We start from the raw sequence: 26,050 nt of genomic DNA, 5'->3' as shown, positions 1-26,050 counted from the left end.
AGCGCTAAATAGAAGATTTCTGAGACTGGCTTGCGAATACAGAGTACGAGTGTGAAATGTGCAGAGACCTGGAGTCGGAACGCCAAGAGGAACGAACACTCTCGATGTTTCCCAAGCGGAGAGAACGGAAGAAATGATTCAGTCTTCAAGCGGCAACACTGATGGATTTTATGGACCAAATGTTGAACGATGCAAGAATCATCAAAAGAAGGCGGAAGGAATGCAGTCACTGTGTCAGAAAGAACGGGATAATGCTCAACTTCTTCAGGAAGCAACAGATGGTCAAGAGCCAATGATCCTGACAAAGCAGTGTGCACTGCATTGAAAGCAAGGGGGAAATAAGCCCAAACCAATCGTTGCCATGCGATCAGTCTGACCCACAGGGACCTGTAGGGCAGGGGAGAGCTGCCCCGCAGGCTTTCGAGACTGAAATCTGACAGGAATAGAAAGCCTCATTTCAGTTTTGAACTGCTAGCCTTGTGGTTTGCATTCCAGGGCATAACCCACCGTACTACCAAGCCTCCTGAAAAACAAAATAAAGCTTCAAGAATTGAGACATTTAAAAATATACACGCCATCTTAGAAGCATGCACTTGTCTACGCCAAGAAATTGGGAAGACAGCTACTTGGCCAACCGACCGGAAGAGATCCACATTTGTGTTCGTTCTAAAGAAGGCCCATTAATATCATGCACAAGGATAATTTTGCTGAAGATAATTAAAAACAGTTGCAGCAGTATCTCAACTGGGAAATGCCAGAAATTCAAGCCAGATTAAGAAGAGGAGTAAAATGAGAAAGATCATTGCTAAAATTAGATAGACCACGGTGTCTCACTGACCCCACTGCAAACACGTTTCCGTGTGGATCATATCAAATGATAGATGACATTGCAAAACATGCAAATTCCAGACCACTTCATTGGGCTCACGCAGAACCGGTATGACAGAGACCAAGAGCCACTCAAACAGAACAAGGGGGATTACTGAGTGCTTGACAATCAGAAAAGGTGGGGATCGGGGTTGTGCTCTTTAACTGCAATGGTTCAGTCTGTAGGCTGAGGAAACAATCTGAGACGCTGTACTATTGTTGCAGTTACCTGGTCACACTTTCCTGTTTCCACTGCCCCTCCACTTTCCCAACTGTGTTAGGCTGGGTTGTTAGGAACAAACCCAGTGCCACACATCTGAGTACAAGAAAGAGCTTTATATCAAGAAGCAAGTATGGTACATATCAAGAAGACAACCCAGTCCAGTCCAACTCAAGTTCATGAATCTGAGACTAGTCCACAAGTCCCTCTTCAGATTTATGTCACCACATCCCTGTGACACAGAATGGGGAACCATGAAGCAGGAAGATTGCGAGCTGGTGAGTGCAAAGTTGCATGGACCCAAGGTCACGGCAGGGTGCCCGCAGATCTCAGGGTCAGTGGCAGAGTCCCAGCAAGCAGGAAGGTGAAGTCGTAGAGAGAGTAGACCCCAGAGTTCCTCGCGTTTATACAAAAAGCCACACTCCCAAAGTGATGTCAACAAGCTACCACTTGATTCGACAGGTTTAACTCCACCCCTCTCCATGAGTGTCTAGTTGACATAAAATCATCCAACGACCACAAGAACTTTCACATGCATATGAGGCAGCTGAATGTCCCATGGCCTGGGCCAAGTGCACTTCACTCTTCAAAGTGGTATGTTTTCTCTTAAGCACTTTAAAGAGGTGTGTTCCCCCCCCTCCCCCCGGCAGATTTACTCAATGCAATGTGTTATTGGATCTCTTAATTGTTGCTTCCGTGAACACTGATTGTGGATCCCAGCAAGATGAAATCCTTGGCACCATTAGGTCATATTATATCAACCCCAAACCAACCTCACTGCTATGGAGTCTATGCCGACTCATAGTGACCCTATAGGAGAGGGTAGAACTGCCCCCTGTGGGTTTCTGAGCCTGTAACTCTTCATGGGATTAGAAAGCAGCAAGTGATTTTGAACTGCTGACCTTGTAGCTAGCAGCCCAAAGCATAACCACTACACCAGTCAGAGGGTTCTTACAAGCAAGATGGCAAGGCTTTATCTCAGAGACTCTGGACATATTATCAGGAGAGACCAGTCCCTGGAAAAGGACATCCATCACGCTTTGTAGAGTCAAGAAGGAGGAGGAAGAAGCTCAATGAGATGGAGTGACTCTCTGGCTGCAGCAGTGGTCTCAAACAGCAATTGTGAGGATGCTGCACACCCGGGCAGTGTCTCCCTCTATTGTAGGCAGGGTGACTATGAGCCGGGGCCAGCTCAGTGCACCTAACGGCAGGAATATATTATATCAGAGTAAAAACAAGTCTCAGACATTGACAACATGATGAGAGTAAAATGCATAAACATATTTATAGAAATATGGTGAGCCAGTATGTATAGCATTTCAACTTGGGAGATGGAGGTCAGATATGAACACACAACTACAACGAATGGCAGTCATTTAAAGTGAGCGTGAACATAAGAATAGACTCTCCAAACACTATATGCCATTTTCTGAACTTAAATACCATGCTTAAAAAGGTGAATAATGTGCTTGAAATGTTCACACCACCTTTCTGCCTTAGCACGAGGTGGTTTTCATTGTTTTGTTGGGTTTCCCAGCTGTGAAGCACAAGAGGCGTGGATGCACAATGATAATAACTGATACAAGGTCTTATAGGGAATGCAGGGGTGGGGGAAGGGTGACAGGGAGGGAAAGGGCATTTGGGGAGTAAGTATTGATGGCAGGAGGGGGGAGGGAACACTAGAATTGATTGTGACTGTACAGCTCATTTTAAAGGTGATTTGACCTTGGGCGTGGGGGCTCTAGATAGAGGTGCTGATTGTACAACTCCCCTTGATCTGACTGAATGATTGTTCAATGGTCTGATATGTAAATTATGTGCCCCCCCAAAAAAAACGGTGGGAAAAATAAACAAATGAAATGTTCACACTCAGCATATTAGAAAAATGTTTTCTATTTTCTGACAAATTTCTATTCACTTAGAATTCTGTTCAGAACCTGATGCAGCTTAACCAGCTCTTTCAGAGTCCTCAATATGCAGGTTTGTCTTGTCGACTAGCAATCTTTATGCATCCCATTTCATTTTTGATCATTTCCAATCTTCCTAGATTCATGCTGCACACATTTCAAGTCCAAATGAGTAATGACTATGTGCCACTGTTTCTTTTCCATTTTGAGTCATGATTCATCAGTAGGGGAGGTTCGCAGCCACCCCTGCTGTCCACATCAGGCAGGTCACCTCTGCTTTGGGGGGCAGCTCTCCCCCGTCATATTGTGAGACCCTTCCAACTTGAGGCACTCCTCTTCAGGCCCTTTATCTGACAATGTTCCACGGCTCTTTCTAAGGTTTCCGTGGCTAATCTCAAAGAAACGGGCGGCCCAACCCTTCTTTGTATTGTTCGTGGTCTGGAACCCTGTCCACCACGAGCGACTTTGTGTGCCCTGGCAGAGCTTCCAGCACCACAGTAACGTGCAGGCCACCACAGTACAACCAACTGACAGACAAGTGGTGTTAAACAGAGACTGCTGAGATTTAACTAGTGTTTCCATAAAGCCGTTTATATACAGTAACACTTCATATGTACTCACTGCCATCGAGTCAATGCTGACTTACAGTGACCCCCTGTGGGTTTCTGAGAGTGTAACTGTTTACGGGCATAGAAAGCCCAGTCTATCTCCCTCGGGCCTGCTGGTGGTTTCTAAATATAAATATATATATAAAATAACTCATGAAATCCTTACAACAACTTTAAGTGGATACTGTTGTCTTCATTTTATAAATAGGAAAACTTAGATTTACTAAGAGAGAAACTCTCAGCAGGGTGACAGAGTTAACCAGGGTTGGTTCGTTCCTATTAGGTCTCGGTTGAAACAGCTGACCTCCTGTCGGAATGCTCACTGTGCTGATGATCCCGCAGTGTCGTTAGACTCGCCACGTCTCACTACCAAGTGCCTGAGGCATGGCAATCGCAACGGAACGACTGAATTTCAAGTTTTATTTCACTTAAATGGAGTAAAGATTTAAGCAGCCATGTGTAGTTGGGAGCTACCATACTGGACGTCATCATTGTAGACTACCAATTTTTAGGGGAAGTTAAACCTAAAAAAGCCCTATGTGTTTTGTGCTCCCAGAAATAACGTGCCCAAGTAAGGGGTGCACATGCTTACACAGAGCATGCTTACAACAATGGGGTGAGTTTGCATAGAATGTGTGTCTTATTTGCATAAAAGTAAGGAAAGCATTTTCCCAATTTATATAATTTATGAAATCTATGCATCTTAAGAAACAGCTATGTCAAGGTTGTGACCCTGAGGTATTTCTTAAACATTTAAGTTTTTCTCATCACTTCACCCGTTCGCACCTCTTTTGTAGCTTCTTACCTACTTCCAGAAAGCTTAGTGGAATGAGGGACAAATGACAAAGGATGGTGGTAATTCCTCTGCCACCAGGACTCAACACCTGGCCAAAGCTTCCCTGTCCTTCAGCTTCCAGGTGCGTTTGGCCAGCGGCAGCGCTGCTCTGCACAGGACTCTCCCGTGCAGCTGCTTCTAAGCCTTCGGACAGGGGTCGAAGTATCATGCTGGCCCTCCTTGTTTCCTTCAGCCCTGCCCACACCTTTCTAAGTAGTTTCTTTATTCAATTTTCCTCCCAACACCTAATCTGAGTGTACTTTCTGCTATGGCTCTGACCAACCCACCCTCTCAGTTTGATTTTTTGCCTCAATTGAGAAAGAAAGGAAAAAGGATGGCTGAGAGGGTGGAATTATAATTGCAAGGTTCTCAGAAAAGTACGTGGCCCCTCAAATGTCCCGATTTACTTCTAACCTAGGCAGCAATTTCTCCCAGAATCCTCCAGTCGTGGCCCCATTGGTTACTGCCTGCTGTGGGGTCTACTTCTCTCCTTCTCTGAGTATCTCCTCCTCCCCTCCCACTTGCTGCTACCAGAACGGCCCTCGGTCCTGTCGGGACCCTCAGACCGACCTGCAGAAAGTACTCACTGCCCGTTCCTTATGGAGACAAGAGCTCACATACACCCTCATAGCGGCTCTCAACCTGTGGGTCACGACCCCTTTGAGGGTCGATGACCCTTTCACAGGGGTCGCCCGATTCATAACAGTAGCAAAACGACAGTGATGAAGTAGCAACGAAAATAATGTTACGGTTGGGGGTCACCACCGCATGAGGATCTGTATGAAAGGGCCGCGGCCTGAGGAAGGCTGAGAACCACTGCCCTACAACCTTCAACAGCTATGATCCTGAGCGCCTCGGTTTCACCATTAACTGGTCTTCCGGTTAAACGTGGGCCTGGGCCTAGAAACTTCATTTTGTTTGATGGGGGTCCTGTTTGATCTTCTTCTGAAACCCCTGAAATCAGTCAACTTCTCTTAGAATGCATAAATGTTCACTGGAATTTGCAGTCTGTTAACATGGGGGAGGGGCACGATTACGAGTGTCTTTTCTATCGCTTTTTTCTTCCACATACAATATTGCATTTTTAATCTTCAAAAAATGATTAAAGTTCTAGGAGAGAAGGTGACATTTTCTGAAGACAAAAGAAAGCACAATACAATACATCTCTTTTAATTAACATTTCTTAAAAGAAAGACACAGGACGCAAGAATTTAGTAACAAGATTACTTCTAGATGGGTCTGACTATAAAAAAATAGCATTCCTTACAAAGAAAAATAATTCTTTAAAGAGCTCATAATTTCACCAGGAGGTTCCCTAAAATATAATGGACAATATGAGGAGACTTCAAAAGGTTAATGGAAAATGTAATCAAAAGATAATGGAAAATTTCCACCAACTTCTTAAAACCCTCCCGCCATCCCCTTTACAGCTCCTTCTATGACATCTCTCCTTTAAAGAGTCTCCGATGTGGTCATCATTTAACGTGCTATTTCTCACCTGCTTAACTGTGTACCTGGAATTACATTCAGTCTTTCACGTAGTATAAATATTCTGAGTGGTGGAGAGAGTCTTCAAAAAAATGGAAAGTAGAAACATGTGAAAGTAGAAAACTTTCTAAGGTCTGTCTTAGGGTACAAGAGAGACCACAATCTCAAATATAATTTGAGAAGAACATTTATTATGTCTTCAGAAAGGCAGAAACAATCCCCTGACACGTGATCTGGATGAGGAAGGCCATTAGCAGGAGGCCACAATGGTGTCCAAGAGTTTCCAGAAATACAGAGCTTTAAAAAGGCTCCGGGAAGGCAAAGGAAACCCTTACAAAGACAGGAGTGGTGGTAGATCATTCAATCATGCATCACAGGTATGGATGGGACCATAGAAGCGGGAATAGGACCAAGATGGGGTCAGGCACATTGTCATATAGAAGGGCTTACACGAGTGGTTCCTGGTCTCCCGACTAAGGCGATTAGGATAAAAGTGATTGGGGTGACTCATGAGTATGGGAGCCCAGCACTGTCCATCCAAGGATACATCCAAGCCAGCCCCAAGAGACTGCCCCTCCTTGGCTCTCTGGAGAGGGGTGGGCACATCTACTTTCCAAAGCATCATTCCTGAGGGATCTACATCCTCGGTTAATGATCAAAAGGAATTCAATGGAGGCTTAATCTGGGTGGGGCCCCTGCAAGTGGATTTGGGCTGTTCTGATCATCCATTCAGGTCAGAATTCAAACTCATCCGGAGTCCATTCCAACTCTCACAGCCCCTATAGGACAGCCTAGAACTGCCTGTGGGGTTGGGAAACTAACTTTTTATGAGAGTAGAGAGCCTCACCTTTCTCCAGTGGAGCCACGGGTGGTTTAGAACTGTCATTATCAAGGGTTTCGGGGGTAGAGGGGTCCGGGGCGGGGATGGAGAGAAAACAATGAGGAGATGATACCAAGGGCTCAAGTAGAAAGAAAATGTTTAGAGAATGATGATGGCAACAAAAGTACAAATGTGCTTGACACAATGGATGGATGAATGGATTGTGATAAGAGTTGTACGGGCCCCCAATAAAATGATTTTTAAAATAAAGTTAAAAAAAGAACTTTCATCCATAGTCTTTGGCAAACCGGAGTGCTCAGAAATGCATGTCGGCCTGCTAACCACAAGGTGAGCAGTTCAAAGTCACCCGCTGCTCTTCTCCAGACAGACTTCTACATCCAGCGTTCTACTTCCGTCGAGGTGTGCAGTCTTGGAAATGCACAGGAGCAGCTCTACGCTGTCCTGTGGTGTGGCCATGAGTTGACGGGGACTCAGTGGCAGTGGAAAGAGTCTGAGTCATCAGAAGTGTCGGAGTTCACACTACACCAAAGCTGTACTACCCCACTGGCGGCCTGCAGGGCTCTGGAGTCTCACTTGACTCATCTGTAACATGAGGACGTGGTTAAGGATTAAAATGAGGGGTGATGCATATAAAGAACATCGTCTGATGGAGGACACAGCGATCGTTTCCTTCCCATTTGAAGGGCTTCAGTTCTTGAACTAACATTTATAATAAAACGCTGCTGCTTTGTCTTCTATTTGCCCTCACCAAATCTAGCCCACATTAGCCACGCTATTTCCTTCTTTAGGAAAAAAAATATTTTAATTATATATTAAAGCACAGCTAATGGTAAGAGTCCTGCAGTTTTCCAATTCTCTAAAATCGTCAATTTTCACAGTGAATTGCAAATATTATAGCAAATGGTCTGTTATTATGGGACCCTCCTTTGTCTTTTCTCTCTCCCTGTATTGAGGTAGTACGGCAATTAGCTGGCTTAGGCAAAGGGAATAATCACGAGGAGGCAGCTGTTGTTAATGAGTTTCTCATTCAATCATTCAGGCCCACAAAGTGACAATTTCAAAGGGCATAATCACTTAGCAGCAGGCGCCAGCCAAGAGATATTGGGCGAAAATGCAGTCATTGAAATTGTCAAAATGGTAACAAAGTGTAAATCAGAATACATATTTTAACAAGGATTGACAAATAGAAAAGGTTTGGTTCTCCTCTGAATGTCTATAATATGAAAATTACATCTAATTTTTCATTTAGAGAAGAGCTTTGAAATATGTATCTACAGATTAATTATAAGCGATTACTTCTCTGGAATGGTGGAGAAACACATTTAACTGCACTTTGGATATACGAGGGGGTTTCAAAAGAGTTCATGGAAAAGTAGAATGAAAAGTTAAGTGGAATTTTCTTATGAACTTTTAGAAGTGCTGTCCCTCACCCCACCCCCATGGCATTGTGGGTTACGAGATGGGCTGCTACCAGAAAGTCGGGTGTTTGAAACCACCAGCCGCTCTTCTGAAGAGAGATGAGGCTTTCTACTCCTGTGAAGATTTACGTCTCATAAGTCCACAGGAGCCGCTCTACCCTGCTCTACAGGTTCACTATGCGTCAGAATGGTCCCAATGGCCATGAATTTGGTTTTCAGAGTTTTGTATTCAGACACTTAGAGTCTAAAATAATTTTGGATCAAGAGTTTGTTTTTCCAATATTTCAATGCTATTTTAAGGAAATCAGAACTCACTGGCCGTGAGATACCAGTTCACAGACGAACGCTCTGAGCTCCCTGAGCTCCCTGCTCCTTTCTGCTCACATACAACTGATGCATTTATTATTGAGATGTTTCTTAGTTTTAAAAGATAATCTTATTTTTAATGTTTTATTAAACAGTTTTATTCACATATAATTTACATTTCATATAATGCAATAGCTCAGTCACATCAAAAAGAATTGCACAGTCACCTCCACCATCAGTTTTAGAATATGTTCTTCATTTTTTGGTGGGGAGGGGTATAGGTCCTTTCTTTTTTATAAAACCATTTCATTAGGAGCTAGTATAGATATCATAGCATTCTACAGTTCAATCAAATCAAGCAGGATTGTACAATTGCTACCACAATTGGTTTCAAAACACTCTCTTCTTGAACTCCTTGATATCGGCTCCCCTTTACCTCCCCCACTCACTGTACCCACCAGGGGCCCTTATTGTACTTGCTGTCTCTATAGGCCCATCAAACCTGGGTTTCATATGCCCCCAAACAAAAATACATATACCATATATACTCAAGTATAAGCCAAGGAAACTAGCTTTACCACAAAAAACTGGGGGGGGGGGCTTTTTCAGAATAAAAAATGTGCTAAAAAAACTCGGCTTATACTCTAGTATATACGGTAACCAAAATTCAAGAGGTAATTACTCTCAATGACAAAATATATTTGAGATAAACCCCAATATGAAAAAAACACCACATAGAAAGTGTTGAAAACCAGATCAGGCCCAAGGTGCATTAGAGGGGGGACTAACTGACAAGGTCTTAAGCTCCAGCGAGGTTTACCGTTTGATCTTCTGTCATCATCACTCCGGTGCACTCTGGTAACCAGTTTATCCCCAGTCCTCCAGTACGGATGGAGGGCAAGCACTGGACGCTTACTTCCTGCGTAGATCCCATCAATGCATTTCGGGCTCCCACTGTCATCCAGAGCCTCTGCAAACAACTTAGGCTCTGACAGCATTCCCTCCTTCGGCTTCGGATTCTATGATTTACAATCCTTCAGTCACTGATGTTGGGTGCTTCTTCCATGTGGACTTAGGGACATCTCCCTTAGAAGGCTGCTTGTTTGAAAACAAGTCTTTAAGATCCCAGACACTATTTTATAAAAGATCATCTTTTTTAAAAGGTAGAATCATGAAGCTGATACAAATATAACAAAAGTATGCATCAAGGATATTATTTAACTCATCAACTAATGAAGGATCAGGTAAAATGCTACAATTAATTCAAAGGTTGTTCAAAACATGTAAACATACGAAGGGGCTTCCAAAATTTTGTGGGAAAATGAAATTAAAAGATAACGAAGTTTTGAACAGCAGCTCATTTTTAAACAATCAGGAGATGCTGGAGTATAAAGCAAAGGGGACAATATTATCAGGCAGTCATAAAATGAATTTCCACTGAACACTGTGTACATTTTTATGAATGCTGTGTGGTGGTTACTTAATCTCGCATCAACTTGATAAATAGAATGAAGAAGTGGAGTTTAGCCTGTTAATCAGGGCGCCTGACATAAATGGCTCTCTGGAAGCTGGCCTCTTTGTCTGTTTACACCTTCCTGTTGACAAGCCACATGGAGCCATGCTGAGACCTGCCAGAGCCCTGCAGATGCTTCCACCGCCACTGGATCCATAAGACGTTGCATCCACTGACCTGTGGTCTTCCTGCATTTTGCACCATTGCATGTGCTGCATGAGTCTGAAGAGGGATTTATGGACTAGTATCAGACTTATGGGCTAATATCAGATTTATGGACTTGATCTGGACTGGACTCGGATGCTTTCTCAATATACAATTGCTCTTTGATATAACTCTCTCTTACACATATGAGTTTCTGGATTTGTTTCTGTAGTCACCCGGCCTAACACACTAGACATATGTATGATTATCAGTGTTCTACCCCCCTCGCCCAGAGTTGGAGATTTGCTCAAATGTGTCTCCAGACACCCAGGTTTTACCTTCCCTTGCTACCACAAGTGCCTCGCCGTTTGTCCTGAAGTGCTTGGCACGTGTAAGGAACAAGAAGGAAACTAGATGGCTGGAGCCGACTGATGAGGAAGTGGTGAGTGAGCTAGAACATGAGTCCATAACAAGAGACAGGGTCCCGGAAGCCATGTTGATGAAGGATCCCAATGGCAAGGGAATTCAATTCCAGCCAGCAGCAGGAGAGGGAGCGAAAGAACGTGCTCCGGGAAGAGGCAGTGGAGATCACCAACAAAAGTAGGGGCCTTGGGTTTCCTCTGTTTTATGGAACAAGAAGGAGGAGATGGGTCCATGTTCAGGCAGACCTGTAGGACGTGTGGTCAGAAGCTGAGGAAGTCCATATGTAACGACTTGTTTTCTGAAGCCTAGCATGAAGACCTCAGCGGCGTGGGACTGGGGGACAGGGCAGGAGAAGCTAGAAAAGGAAAAATGTAAAACTATCATCTCAGGGAGGAGGCCAGAGATTCTTCTAGAGAAACAGGATTGTTGGGCAGCCGTAAGTGTCAATGTGAGGCTGCGGTCATGGACATCAAGTGCGGCCAGTGAGCACAGTTGCATAATTTCTTCCTGGAATGGACGTCCAACTGCTCTGTGCAGGGCAGGGGCTCACCCTGGATTGGGTTTTGCTAGGCCAAGTGCACTTGTAAATGAGGTCAACCAATCTCTGAAGAAGGAACTGTTTCAAGAGATGGCAAAGATGCCAACTTGCAGGAGGTTGCAGATGAAATGAAACTCAGAGGCAGAGAATTCTGACTCTGATCACGTTGCTGTGATGAGGAGCTGATCAGGACAACAGTTAGAGGGGGCACTGGGTTAACAGACTGTGTTACATAATCCGGGTAGAAGGAACCAGGGCAAAGTCACTTGCCATGAAACTGGGTTCCAACGCATGGTGACCTCGCGGAGAAATAGAATGAAGCATCACCCAATCCCACGTCTTCCTGCCGCCATAACTGACAATGGCAAGAAGTGCCCATGGAGAATCCCATGGAGAAAAGAACGAAGTGCGGTGATGGACTCCTTCAGATTGGCCAGGGAAAACCTTGTGAACAAAATGCTGGGATAGGCAGAGATGAAAGACACAGCAGAGTAAAGGTCTAATTACAGAGAAACCTTTACTACCCTTATAAAGATTTGCACTCTCAGAAACACAGGGGCAGTTCGACTCTGTCCTTTAGGCTCACTATGACTTGGAATTGATTCAGTGGCAGTGAGCTGAGTCCTAACTCAATGGGATTGCCTTGTTTTCTTGGTCTTTCAAAATTTCCACCTTTCACAGGATGCAGCCTTACCATTTTTCTGCTCCTTTGAGCTGAAAACATTCGAGGCTTCTTCTCTAAGAGGTTTCTGCCTTAACAGGTTTGGACTTTTGTAAGTTTTACTACAATAGGTCAGTTTTACAGATGACAGAAGGGGCTAGAACCAGGAGTATTTGCTTTAGGCAAGAAGAAGCAAACCAGTTATGGCCGCCTTGATTGGGACTCGTGGAGACAGCAGGAGTTGCAGAGCACACCTGTACTCCATTAGGGGGTGGCGGCAGCGAGGCTTGAAAGCAGCTCGCCATGGCTCTTCCAAGGCTCCTCGGGTGTTGCTATTGCTGTTGGGTGCCATCACGTCAGTTCTGACTCGTAGTGGCCCGATGTACAACAGAGCAAAACGCTGCCCAGTCCAGTGCCATGCTCACTACTGTTGTTCTGTTCTAGGGCATTGTTATTACCACTGAGCCAATCCAGCGTGCCAAAGGTCTTCCCTAGTCACTGCTCCTCTGCTTTCCAAACATGATCCCTCGCTCCAGGGACGGATTGCTCCTGATAGCTTCGAAGTACAGGATTTGATTTCTTGACTGAATTTCTTGACAACTCCAGTCTTTCTCTATTTAACATTATGTTACCAACTGGTCCAGTGTGAAGCTTTTGGATTTCGGTACATTCAGTTGTAATCTATGTTGAAGGCTGCAATCCTGTATCTTCATCAACAAATGCTTCGAGTCCTGCTCACTGTCAGCAATCAGTGTCGCAGTGTGTTAATAAGCCTCCCTCCCATCCTGATGCCACCGTCTCCTTCATATAATCTGCTTCTTGGATGATTTGCTCAGCGCACAGATGGAATAAAATATGGCGAGAGGATGCAACCCTGATGCACACCTTACCTGATTTCAAAGCATTCGTTATTCCCTTGTTCTGTTTGCATAACTGACTATCGGTCCGTATACAATTTCCAGGTGCGCACAATGCAGGGTTCTGGAATGCCCATTCTTCTCTAGGCTATCCAAAGTTTGTTGTGATCCACATAGTTAAATGCCTTTGCATAGCCAATAAAACACAAGTAATTATCTTTCTGGTATGCTTTACTTTCCTCCAACGTACATCTCATGTCAGCAATGGTATCCCCTGTTTCATGTCCTCTCCTGAATCCAGCCTGAGCCTCTGGCAGTTCTCTGCCAATGTACTGCCGCAACCCAATGGTGGATGATCTTTGTCAGGGGAAGCCAGCCCCTAACACATCATTACGGGTCCGGTAAGCGCAATGGTACAGCGATAATAAGTAAAGATCATAGTAAAGTTATAGAGCATGAAGGATAGAAGAGAAGTAGTGAAATAAATGGAGTCAGACACGATTCATGGTAGCATGCTCACCCCCGCTTGGTGGTCCACGTGGAGGGAGAGCGAGAGTTTAATGCTAGCCCAGGCTAATTACAGGTGAGGACCTATAGCACAGGAAGGGGTTGTGCTATAGGTGAAACAGTAATGAGGGTGTGGTCTAGGGAAATATATACAATAGGAAGAGGAGGGATTGGGGGTATACATGTGACAAGATGGGCGGATCCTAGATTTAGGATGGCAGCTTAACTTTGACCTGTTCTCTGGATCTCCATAGGAACCATCATCAGTAGGGTATAAACCCCACCTACAGGAACCAAATAGATGACTGCAGGCGTTCATTGTCCTTAACAGTAGGGAGTGGGGCCCACTGCAGTCTGGCAACTGATTGCCCTCTGGGAGGATGCCAGTGAGCATCTGACCTCCCCCACAGAACTTCAGCAAATATACTAGCATGTGATAACAATGATATTGTTCTTATTTGAGCATTCTTGTCGAGTCACTTTTCTCTGAAATGGGTACAAACAAGGATCTATCTCTTCTAGTTAGCTGGGCAAGTAGCTGTGTTCCAAATTTCCTAGTATAGACAAGTGAGTGCTTCATCAGCTTGTTGGCACATTTCAATTGGTATTTCATCAGTCTCTGGGCCCTACAGCGAAGCATGTAATTCTCCCTTCAGCACCAATGGTTTTTGTTCATATACTACCTCATAAAACGGTTGAATATAACTAGTTCTTTTTGGTGCAGGGACTCTGTGTGTTCTTTCCATCTTCTTTTGATGCTTTCTGCATCGTTCCATATTTTTTTTCCACAGAATCTTTCAAAATTGCAACTTGAGGCTTGAATTTTTTTCTTCAATTCATTTAAGATATGCTTAGTGTGCTCTTCCTTTTTGGTTTTCTAAGTCTCTGCACACGTCATTATAATACTTTACTTTGTCTTCCTGAGCTTCCCTTTGAAAATGATCTGTCAGAAATTGATCAAAATGCATTGCTAATTATGAGTGACTGACATGCAAAATTGGAAACACAAAGGAAGGAGCGATAGTTGGAAAATAGAACTTTGTGATAAGAAACTAGAGATTGCATCATAGACTTTTGCAAGACCAACAGCTTCATCATTGTAAATATGCTTTTCAATAACACAAGCTGTGACTATATATGTGGACTTCTCCAGGTGGAATACACAACCATCAAATTGATTACATCTATGGGAAGAGAAGATGGAGAAGCTCAATATCAGCAGCTAAAATTAAGCCCGGGGCTGACCCTAGAGCACGCCATCAATTGATCATCTGTAAGTTCAGGTTGAAGCTGAAGAAAATTAAAACAAACCCATGCCAAAACATGACGGTCAGTATATCCTACTTGAACACTTATGACTGAATAACCGATGAGCTGTGGGAGGACATCAAGAACATCATACAAGATGGTAACATATGAACAAATGTGCTTAATACAATTGGTGTATGGATTGTTATAAGAGGCCCCAGTGAGATGATTTATTAAAATTTTAAAAAGAACATCATACATGGGTGATACCTACAACAGATGGAAATCGAGTTACCTTATGACCTAGCAATTCCACAACTAGGCAAATACCCAGAAGAAATAAGCAACCAACCACGACCAGACTGCTGCTCTCTAACGTTCATCACTGTGTAGTTCACAATTGTAAGAAATTGGAAACAGCCTACATTTCCATCAATAGATGAATGGATGAAAAAAATTTTTGGTACATACACACAATGGAGTACTAAAAAATAGTGGCAAAAAGATGAAATACCTCATCTGGTGCAAAGAGTTGGATAATATTATGCTGAGTGAAGTTAGCCAAGCACAAAAGGTCACGGACAACATGAATCCACTGAGGTAAGGTCAAACAGTACAACGGGCATAAGGGAAAATGCACACAAGACATAAGTCCCAGGCTGAGGGTCAGATACTCTGGCATGAGCTACACCAAACCCAATGATTCATACATCAACCAACAAACAAACAAACAAAAAGATGCAGATAGCACCTGTGCTGAAAGACATCTACCCCCCTCCAGCCCCTCCAACCCCACCCCACCTCATGTCTTTAAGGTCCACAGAGGGATAGGGGAAGGAAAATGATGTCAATGGGGGGTCAGGGCACTAATGCATCCAAGGAGGGGGGAGTGTTGTTTATCTCTCCACAGGAAGGGAGAGCAAGAGTTGAGCCTATTCCTGTGTGCCAATCCTTGAGGGCAATGTTCCTGCTCAGAGCAGCGCATTCCCAGAGATGACTGCAGGGCCTGCCTCAGCTTGAGACATGATGTCCCTTCACTAAATGACAGCACCACAGAGGATGGCCCGGAAGAAACAGTTTGAGGACAGTGGCCAGACTGATCTACTCGCATGGCACAAGCCACAAGGGGAGTGCAACAGAGCAGCAATGGGAGCAAAGCCACAAAGTCCCCTAGGAACCCTAATTGTAGGGGGGCAGGGACAGCAGCTCTTGGAGCCTCATCTGAACTGGTTTGGCGGGGGTTACTCACAAGGGTAAAAGTGTCATGGGAGTGGGGGCGCACTAGACCACTCCGTCCCTGACTGCAGGAACAGCAATGGGGACTTTTAGGGTGTGTGCCTTTCAGACAGGAATGCTGAAGACTAAAAGAGTGTATGTGCTGTTGGGCAAGCAGATCCTGGAATAAGAGCTCTGAATGAAAAGGGGCCTGGGTCGATGGATTATAACATGTCCTTCTTGCTATTTACAGAGAGATATTCATCTGCTCTGGGTCAGGACCCCTGATAGACGTGGGATTATTCGTATGGACTTTCTCTCTTTTTTTTCTTGATGTTTACCTGTGTTAGTCTAGGTACTTTAGAGAAACAAATCCACTGAAACTCATGTATAAGAAAGAGTTTTATGTAAAGGTTAAGTGCTCATCAAGAAAATAGCCCAACCCAGTGCTGCCTAAGCCCACAAGTCCAACATTAACCCATTAACCCTTATGTCCAACACCAATCCATAAAGTCCTCCTCCATCTCACAAAACAGACGCAATGATGCCGACTGTAGGAGGAAAGCCGAGTCATTGAATGTGTAAGCATCTCAGCGCTGGCAGGGGTCTCCACATGGCTGCTCCAGCACCCAGGGCTGCATCAGGGTAGGCCCATGTGGCTTCTCCTTGGGGATGTCTTGCAGGAAGTGAGCCTTGCCAGCAGAAGCAGGCAACTGCTAAGGCAGCTGCACCCTGGTGCGACCATGAGCAAGCAAGAGACCTGAGAACTAGAAAGGCAAGGCTCACCGAGCCATTTATCCCTCTGCTCTTCAGTTAACCCCACATGTGTTTATCGGCCAGGTTGGCATAATAAACTGTCTCATTATCTATACAAGATAGGCAGGGTAAGCAATCCTAAGGAGACAGCGATGGGACTGATGATTCTGTTGGGGGGGGGGGATGGGAGGGAGGAGGGGAGCAGTAAGCCAATAATGATGGGGACAGGGGAATAGTTAGCATTCTAAAATTGATGGTGAGGAGGGTGTAGTTTTCCTGATTGTGTTTGATCAAATTGTATCTGAGGGGAATTACTGAGAGGTGAATGATAGGTAAACATGATAGTAGGGCAGGATGAAAGAAAAAGGAAAAAGGAAGAAAAATAAATAAATAAATATAAATGTGTATATCTGTAAATATATTTGTATATATATATATATATATATATATATATATATATATATATATATATATATATATATATATATATATATATATCTGTAAATACAACAAGGACGCAGTGGGACTTTGGGCCTCTACTTAAATCTACCTCAGTACAAGAATGAGTTGTTCTAATAATGTAGCAATATTTGATACTCACCTTCCTGACATTATTTCTGAAGACAAAGTGGGTATATAAGTAATTGTGGTAAAGAAAGCAGATGGTGCCTGGCTATTAAAATATATAGTATATGGGTCTTAAGGACTTGAAGATAAACAAGTGGCCATCGAGCTCAGCAGCAACAAAGTCCACATGGAAGAAGCCACCGTCTGTGATCAATCAGAAGTTGAAAAGCAAGCAATCAAATCGATGTGGTGTGGATGTAGTGGAGATCCAGAGCTCACCTGTAAGATGATTGGACAGTCCCTCTCAGAAGGGCCATGAGACAGGGATGATAAATCCAGGGTGTGGTATAGCACTGATGAAATACAAAACTATCCTGTAGTTCAGCGATTCTCAATCTGTGGGTCGTGATCCCTTTGGGGGTTGAATGACCTTTTCACAAGGGTCGCCCAATTCATAACAGTAGCAGAATTACAGTTATGATATAGCGATGAAAATAATTTTATGGTTGGGGGGGTCACCACAACATAAGGAACTATATTAAAGTGTCACAGCATTAGGAAGGTTGAGAACCACTGCTCTAGTTCTTTAATATTTTCTCCCTTTACCAATTTGGTTTTTTTTTTACATCATTAATCTTGTTAGACTTACGGATGTTCATTTGCACATTTAAGATTGTTCTATACATGAAAGCCAAGACAGATCACCCTTCAAAAACAGTGGCAGGAGTAATGGCTCCCTACGGGTGTGGGATGCGAGTGGGGTAAGGAAGCGCTGATAGCACTGGTGACTGTATAACTCCACTTGAGGGGAGTGAATCACAGAATTGTAGACGAATGGATCTATTGGATGGCATAAAATATGGCAAAAGAAAGAAAGAGTTCCTGTAAATAAATCAATCAAATAAGGGTTCCTGGGTGATAGGGTGTGAGAGGGAAGGAGGGGATAAAGCTGCTATCAAGGAGTTCAAGAAGAAAGAAGATGTTCTGAAACTGTGATAGCAATTGTACAATAATGCTTGACGTAATTGAACTATGGAATGTTATGCTGTCTGTAAGAGCTCCCAATAAAATGATCAATAAAAGAAAAGAGCCTCTTACATGAAGCGAAAGGTAATTAACAATAGGAAGAAAAGAAAAGATCCAAAGTGGATGTCAAAAGAGACTCTGAAACTGGCTCTTAATTGCAGAGTAACGATGACACATAGAAGAAATGAGGAAATTAAAGAGCTGAGCAGAAAATTCCAAAGGGCAGCTAGAGAAGACAGAGTAGAATAGTGTCAGGAAATGTGCCGGAATTAGAAAACTACAACGGAAGAACACACTCGGCATATCTTAGCACCGAATGAAAGAAAGACAAAATGCAAGCTATAAGTTGCAGCACTGAAAGATTCTGTGGACAAAATACTGAATGAGGCAGGGAGCATCCGAGAAGATGCAAAGAATACATGGCGTTCCTGCCCCAAAGAGAACGAGTCCACACGCACTTCAAGAGGTAGCAGCGGAGCAAGAACCGATGGTATTGAAGGAAGGCATTCAAATGGCACTAAAAGGATTGGCTATGCCAGGAATTGATGGTAAAGCCACTGAAATGTGTCAGACAGCTAATCACTCACTGGGGCACTCACTTATCTATGGGAAGCCAGGATGTTGGGAAGTCAGCTACGTGGTGAAATGAATAAGCCCAGTTCAAAGGAAAGTGACCCAACAAAATGCTCCATTCGAGGACAGGGAAAAAACGTCTGCTGAACATCGTCCGACAACTGCTGCAACAGTACTGGGGCAGGAAACGGCCAGAGGTTCAGGCCTGATTCAGAAGAGGACCTGGAACGAGGGGTGTCATGGCTGAGGTCAGATGGCTCTTGGCTGAAAAGAGAAAACACCAAGCATTTGCTTGTGAGGATCATACAGAGCATGCATAGCATTGAGAAGAATGGGAGTTCTACAACATGGCTTTGTCCCCCTGCAGAACCTCTGTGTGGGTCAGGAGGCAGTTGTGCAAATTGAATAGTGAAATACTGCATGGCTTAAAATCAGGAAAGGTGTGCATCAGGGTTGTATCCTCTCACCGTACGTATTCAATTTGTATGCTGAGCAAATGATCACAACGACTGGATGATATGAAGAAGAAGGGGGCACGAGGACTGGAAGAGGGCTTATGAACAACTTGCAATATGTAGATGACACAACTTTGCTTGCTGAAAATGAAGAGGACGTAGAAAACTTGCCCATGAAGATCAACGGTTGCAGTCTCCAGTATGGATGACAACTCAGTGTAAAGAAAAGCAAAATCCTCACAGCTGGACCATGACAAACAGAACTGAAGGTGTAAAGGAATTCATCTTACTGGGATCCATAATCAGTGCTCCAGATAGCAGTCATGAAGAGCTCAAACCATGCATGGTATTGGATAAATCTGCTGTGCAAGACCTATTTAAAGTGTTGATAAACCACGATGTTACTTTGGGGACTATGGTGTGCTTGACTCAAGCCAGGGTATTTTCAATGACCGCATATGCATGTGAAAATTGGGCAATGCATAAGGAAGACTGACTAAAATCACTGCGTTTGAACTACAGCATTGGCAAAGAATACTGAAAGTACCATAGACTGGCAAAAGAACAAACCAATCTGTCTTGGAAGAAATGCAGCCAGAATGCTCCTTGGAGGCAAGGACGGTGAGACTTCAGCTCAGGCACTTTAGACATGTAGTCAGGAGAGACCAGTTCCTGGAGAGGGACACCCTGCTTGGTAAAACAGAGGGGCAGCGAAAAAGAGGAAGGCCCTCACGGAGGTGGATTGACACCGTGGCTGGAACAGGGTGCTCAAACGTAACTACAATTGGGAGAATGATGGCGGGCCGCGCAGTGTTTCACCCCGCTGTATACAGGGTTGCTATCAGTCAGACAACGGGGTGGCAGCTAACAACAACAACAACAACAACATCATGAATCAGACCAACCTGAAGGCACAAAATAACTGCACTAAGGAAGGTTGTTAGGAACCCAATTGGTTGGACAGTAACTGGGTATGTTTCTTACCGCAGGAAACATTAGTGATTAGCGGTAGGATTTTCACCTTCCAAAGAGCTGAACACAAAATTTCAAAGGGCAGCTCAAGAAGATGACGTATGTCCTGCAACGAGAGTTAGAAAGCCACAAATCAAGAACGCACTCAGCATATCATATCGTAAGGAAAAAGAACAGAGGGAAACATTCAAGCCTCAGGGTGTAAACTGAAGGATTCTGTGAACAAAACATTCGCTGATGCGGGAAGCATCAAGAGATCTCAGTGGACCTGGGTGAGGGGAGGCGGGGAAGGAAGTGGGTGCTAACAAACCCAGGGACAAGTGATCTAAAATTCATGGCCAGGAGGGTGTCTGCGGCCTGGTATGGATTGATCAAGGGCGGTGTAACAGGGAGGAATTACTGAAACCCAAATAAAGGCTGAGCATGATAGTGGGACAAGAGGAAAGTCAAAGGAAACAGAGGAAAGATAAGGAGGCAAAAGGAATTTATAGAAGTCTAAATACAGGCAGGCGCATATGTAAATATATTTATATATGATGATGGGTAACTAGATCTATGTGCATATATTTATAGGTATAGTATTAAGGTAGCAGATGGACATTGGGTCTCTACTCAAGCACTCCCTCAATGCCAGAACACTTTGTTCTATTAACCTGGCATTCCATGATGCTCACCTTCTCGACACAATCACGGAAGACAAATGCGTGCATAAGCAAATGTGGTGAAGAAAGCTGATGGGGCCCAGCTATCAAAAGATAGCGCATCTGGGGTCTTAAAGGCTTGAAGATAAACAAGCGACCATCTAGCTCAGAAGCAACAAAGTCCACATGGAGGAAGCACATCAGCCTATGTGATCATGAGGTGTCGATAGGATCAGGTATCAGGCATCAAAGACGCAGGACAAAATAATCATATCATTGTGAATAAGGGGGAGTGCAGAATGGAGACCCAAAGTCCATCTGTAGAAAAATGAACATCCCCTTACAGAAGGGTCTTGGGGAGGATGAGCCAGTCAGGGTGCAGTATAGCACCATTGAAACATACAACTTTCCTTTAGTTCTTTAATGCTTCCCTCCTGCCACTATCATGACCCCAATTCTACCTTAAAAATCCAGCTAGACCAGAGCATGTATATGGGTACAGATAAGAGCTGAAAACACAGGGAATCCAGGACAGATAAATACCTCAGGGTCAATATTGAGAGCAGCCAAACGAGGAGAGTAAGAGGTTGGGGGGGGGGGGGGAGAAAAGGGAAACTGATCACAATGCTCTACATATAATCCCCTCCCAAGGGGACAGACAACAGAAAAGTGGGTAAAGGGAGACAATCATCAGTGTAAGACATGAAAAAATAATAATAATCTTTAAACTATCAAGGGTTCATAAGGGAGGGTGAAAGAGGGAGGGGAAAAAGTAGAAGCTGATACCAAGGGCTCAAGTAGAAAGAAAATGTTTTGAAAATGAACATGGTACAAATGTGCTTGACACGAGGTATGGATGTATGGATTGTGATGAGTTATACGAGCCCTCAATAAAATGATTAAAAGAGAGAGTGAGAAAATAGATTTTGGTATATTAGCAACAATATTGTGGTAAGTACATTTTGTGAACCTATACAAATAAATTTTGTGGATGAAGTAGTAATTAAAGGAAAAAACAAAAACCGAAAACCAAACTCACGGCCATCCAGTCATGCAAACCCTATAAAACAGGTTAGAACAGCCCCTGTGAGATTCCAAGACTCTTACAGGAGTACAAAATACAGTCTTTCTCCCAATTAAACCAAAACAAACAAAGCCACTGCCATTGAGTTCATGCCAATTCATAGTGACCCTACAGGGCAGGATAGAACTAACTCTTCACAAGAGTAGAAAGCCTAGTTCAGTGGTTCTCAACCTTCCTAATGCCGCTACCATGTAATACAGGTCCTCATGTGTGGTGACCCCCAACCATAAAGTTATTTTCACTGCTACTTCATAACTGTAATTTTGCTACTGTCATGAATCGTAATGTAAATATCTGGTATGCGGGATGTATTTTCATTGTTACAAATTGAACATAATTAAAGCACAAAACAATATGTAATTATATATTGTGAAATATTTATTTTTAATTACAAATAATAAAATTTTGTCCTGAAGCATGGTGTAGCACGGTAACAGTCTACACACCGGATTCTCGTATGTGGGTGTATCAGCATGTGGGCAGACACCCCTGGATAAGATAGAGGAATGATGTCGTCTTTCCGAGAGTCATAACGTTGCAATTAAGTGTAGAAAACTTTTCCAGGCCAACTTTGTTGTTAGTAGTCGTATAATCTTGGAAATATTTAAGTCACTTTAAACAATTGCCAGCCACACATGATGTATGGTTACAAAGCATAAAAGACATTCCTGAGGGGTCTGCACGAGCGGGCACCAGAGGAGGCCCGTGGGGCCAGCGGTGACACCGTGGTTAAGTAGAGCATGTGGGCGAGCCTCCGGAAGCCACCAGCCCCACCGGGCTGGGACCCCGTGTGACAGGTCGAGCGCCCACGGCGCCCCATCGCGCCAGCCCCACGGGACACTCGACGGCCCCGCCCCTACCTGAAGGAGGCACCGCCCGGAGGCACAGTCGCCGTCTGGAGCTCGGCAGTGAGACATGGTCAGGACGCGGGCGATCGTGGCACGGGCGTGCGGTGGCCGCTCGGCCCGGGCTCCCTCGCAGTCTTCGGGCGCAAGCAGGCGGCGCGCAGGGCACCCCGGAGGCGGGGCGGATCGCACAGGAGGCGGGGCTTAAAAGGGCCTCCTCTCCCGGGTGATTCCGCGGCGCCAATGGCTACGCGGGGGTGGAGCCAACGGGGCAGGAGGCGGAGCTCAGAAGGCTGCTTGCCGCTTCGCCTTAAAGGCACAGCGGGCAGTTTCGGGGCGTGGTCAACCCCTTGGGAGGCGGGGCCTGGGCGGGCCTGGATGGCTGGACGGTCAGGCTGTGCAGCGGGCAGCCCGCGAGAAGGCCGGGAAGATGGCGGCCTCCTGGAGGCTAGGCTGTGACCCCCGCGTGTTTCGCTATCTCTTGCTTTTCCGTGGCCCACGAAGCCCCCAGCTGCTTAGGGGGGCTGCCGGGTGCTCTGCCGGCCGCGCGGCTGGTTGGAGATGGTTTCACAGGACGCAGTGGACGCGCGGTGAGTGGCTGGGCTCGCTCAGCGGCTGTGCGCTGAGCAGTCTTAGTAGGGCTAGCTAGCATCGAGGCCTGAGTCTGGGTGTAGAGGTTCCGGGGCTCCCCTTCTGTGCGTTACCCCTCGGGGAGGGCTCCGCGAGCTTGGCCCAGTGCACGCCGCAGAGGACTCTCTTGGGAGGTGGGAGAACTGGACTCCATTGATGGGCCCCTCGTGTGAGTGGCTTCCCCGTGACCTTGATTTAGGATGTGGGTTATTGGGAGGGAGGCGGAGAAAGGTCCTAAATGCACCTCTCTCTAGCCCGTCCGCAGTCACGTTTCGTATTCTTCTGACCTCATCAAGTAGCTCGCCCGAGGGGAAGCTGCCCAGGATGAGTGGGACCCCAAACCACGGGTAGCCGTTCATAGGCATTTCCTAGACCCCTCTGCATTGGGAGATTTTTTTTTTTCTTACCAGGCCAGTCGGGTTGCTGTACGGGGGACTTGTACTGGATTTCATTTGTAAATTGCTGCGGCGTTGCAGAAGCTCCCAGTGACTTACATTCCTTTTGTTAGGAGGGGGATCATAGAGATTTACTGTGGAAAATTGTCGCTCACTAACAATGTTGACAAAGAGCATGCAAGGTATCATTTCCTTACATGAGGCGGAAAATTCTTAAGAATATATAGTGTCCTGTTTATCACCTGTCAATCATCATTCCTGGAATTCTACAAAATTAGTTTATTTTAAACTAGGTATAGTAGGTGTCTATATTCTGTGCTACCTAGTGCTCAGGGGTGGGGGGATGGGGAATCCAGAAATTTCACAAGCTCACTGCCATCATGTCAGTTTTTACTTAAGGCAACCCTCTAGGACAGAGTTGAATTCCACATGTGGTTTTCAGAGACCGCGACTCTTTGAGGGAGTAGAAAGGCTAGTCTTTCACCTGCGATTTGGTAGTTTCGAGCTGTCGAGCCTGCAGTTTGCAGCCCAAAGCATAACCAACTCAACCATCAGAAGTACTTTGGAATGAAATAAATAGACAAATAAATAATGAGGTTCACAAAGTCACACAATTTGTAAGCTTGAATACAGTGCTGTTTCCAAAGATTAGGTGACAGAATTAATTTTGGTGTGTTCAGAATATGGTTTCATCCAGTCATCTATGGAACAGTGGACTTTCTGCACCCACTCTCCTAAGTTTGTTAAAAATGGGCACTTCCCATAGCTCCTCAAGAGTCTTTCTGTTGGAGCCCAGGCATCTCCTTTTTTGCAAACACCCTGAGGTGAGTTTTGATGAAGGTGTTTGATGAGATTACACTGAAAGACATGCTACCCAAGAAAACCATGGCATATTAAAAAGCCCATGATTCATTCCTGATAACAGCTGAGTCGAGTTGGTATCTGCTAACTGGAGAAAAATACCGAGACTCCGGGAAATTGGAAAATTAAGTAGATCTCCCTTATAATATTAAAGAATGATAGGGCACACACATTCATATTCATCTCACATTGGCCATGTTATTGGGAGAGCCGAGTCCCTGGAACCTTTTCGGGGACATGGAGCTTGGTAAAGTGGAGCAGAAGTATACAAGACAAAGAGCCCTGACCAGGGATTGACATGTTGGCTGCACAATGCCCAAGGCTGGGCAGTGTTTCATTGACTTGTGCATAGGCTCGCTAGGAGTCAAAAATGACTCAACGCACCTAATAACTAGATAAAGATTTTTTTTCCACCATAACTTTTGAGGCCCCCTTGTGTGCACGTGTGTTTAAACACATTTCAGTACGATCTGGAGCATCGCTGACATGGGTTAAAGCTGCAACCTGGCGGTCGATGGCTTGAACCCAGAAGCAGCTCCTCAGAACAGTGAAGACATTCCGCTTTTTAAAAGAATTGTGGCCTTGGAAATCCGATGGTGCAGTACGACTCTGCCTGGTAGTGTTACAGTGCCTTGGACTTGACTTGATAGCGGTGGGTTGACTTTGGTGGGCTTTGTAATCTCTCCATGGTTAATTAACTATAGTAAATGGCCTAAGCCATTCACCTAACAGTCAGTTCCAATTCATGGTGATCCTTGTGTCTCTGAGTGGAACTTCTCTGTAGGGTTTTCCAATGGCTGATTTTTCAGAGATAGTTCACCAGGTACCTGGGTGGACTACAACCACCAATTTTTTGGTTGGAAGCAGAGCAGGCTAGCCTTTTGCCACCCTCCAGGGACTCCATGTAGTTATCGCCTATGAAGTATAACAGTGTATCCCTGCCACCTCCTCTTTTTTAGGGGATCTATGGGAACTTTCATATAATTTCACTTGGCATCCAGTGACACATTTTCAAGGTGGCCTGCTGGAAAGAGGAAATAGTTTGTGGCTGTAGAGTATTTCTCTGCTGTGTGAAATACTTCAAAAACTGAAGAACTATTTTGCAATACTGGTGTATTAGTACATTTCATTGTGCCATCATGATAAAGAATTTTTTAAAATCACTCCACCTATAGATTAGCAAAAGATGAATGAACACACATGTGTTAGTCTGGGTACTTTAGAGAAACAAATCCACAGAAACTCATGTATAAGAGAGAATTTTATATAAAGGGTAAGTGCACATCAAGAAAATATCCCAACCCAGTGCTGCCCAAGCCCATAAGTTCAACATTAACCCATATGTCCGACACCAATCCACAAAGTTCATAATCTCACAAAACACAAGCAATGAAGCCGACTGCAGGAGGAAAGCCGAGTCAGTGAGCGTGTAAGCATCTCAGCGCTTACAGGGGTCTCCACACGGCTGCTCCAACACTCAGGGCTACATCGGGGTAGGTCCACGTGGCTTCTCAGGGATGTCTTTCAGGAAGTGAGCCTTGCCAGCTGAAGCAGGTAACTGGCTAAGACAGCTGCACCCTGGTCCTACTATCAGAGAGCAAGAGATCCGAGAACTAGAGAGATAAGGCTCACTGAGCCATTTATTTGTC

The 26,050-nt window shown here is 44.7% G+C and overlaps 2 protein-coding genes across 2 annotated transcripts in view; one reads left to right on the top strand and one right to left on the bottom strand.

The window, feature by feature from the left end:
- Positions 1 to 22,705, bottom strand: part of APIP (APAF1 interacting protein) — a 43,452-nt gene extending 20,747 nt beyond the window's left edge. The window contains exon 1 of the mRNA XM_075545911.1: positions 22,531 to 22,705. Within this exon, the coding sequence (XP_075402026.1) occupies positions 22,531 to 22,587 (57 nt within the window). The 5' untranslated portion in view covers positions 22,588 to 22,705. The remainder of the gene's footprint in view (positions 1 to 22,530) is intronic.
- Positions 22,706 to 22,899: 194 nt separating this feature from the next.
- Positions 22,900 to 26,050, top strand: part of PDHX (pyruvate dehydrogenase complex component X) — a 67,279-nt gene continuing 64,128 nt past the window's right edge. Inside the window, exon 1 of the mRNA XM_075545909.1 lies at positions 22,900 to 23,105. Within this exon, the coding sequence (XP_075402024.1) occupies positions 22,946 to 23,105 (160 nt within the window). The 5' untranslated portion in view covers positions 22,900 to 22,945. The remainder of the gene's footprint in view (positions 23,106 to 26,050) is intronic.

This window comes from Tenrec ecaudatus, chromosome 4 (assembly GCF_050624435.1).
Source record: "Tenrec ecaudatus isolate mTenEca1 chromosome 4, mTenEca1.hap1, whole genome shotgun sequence".
Lineage (NCBI taxonomy): Eukaryota > Metazoa > Chordata > Mammalia > Afrosoricida > Tenrecidae > Tenrec > Tenrec ecaudatus.
Note: the sequence above shows the minus strand (reverse complement) of the source record. Positions and strands in the feature narration are given on the sequence as shown.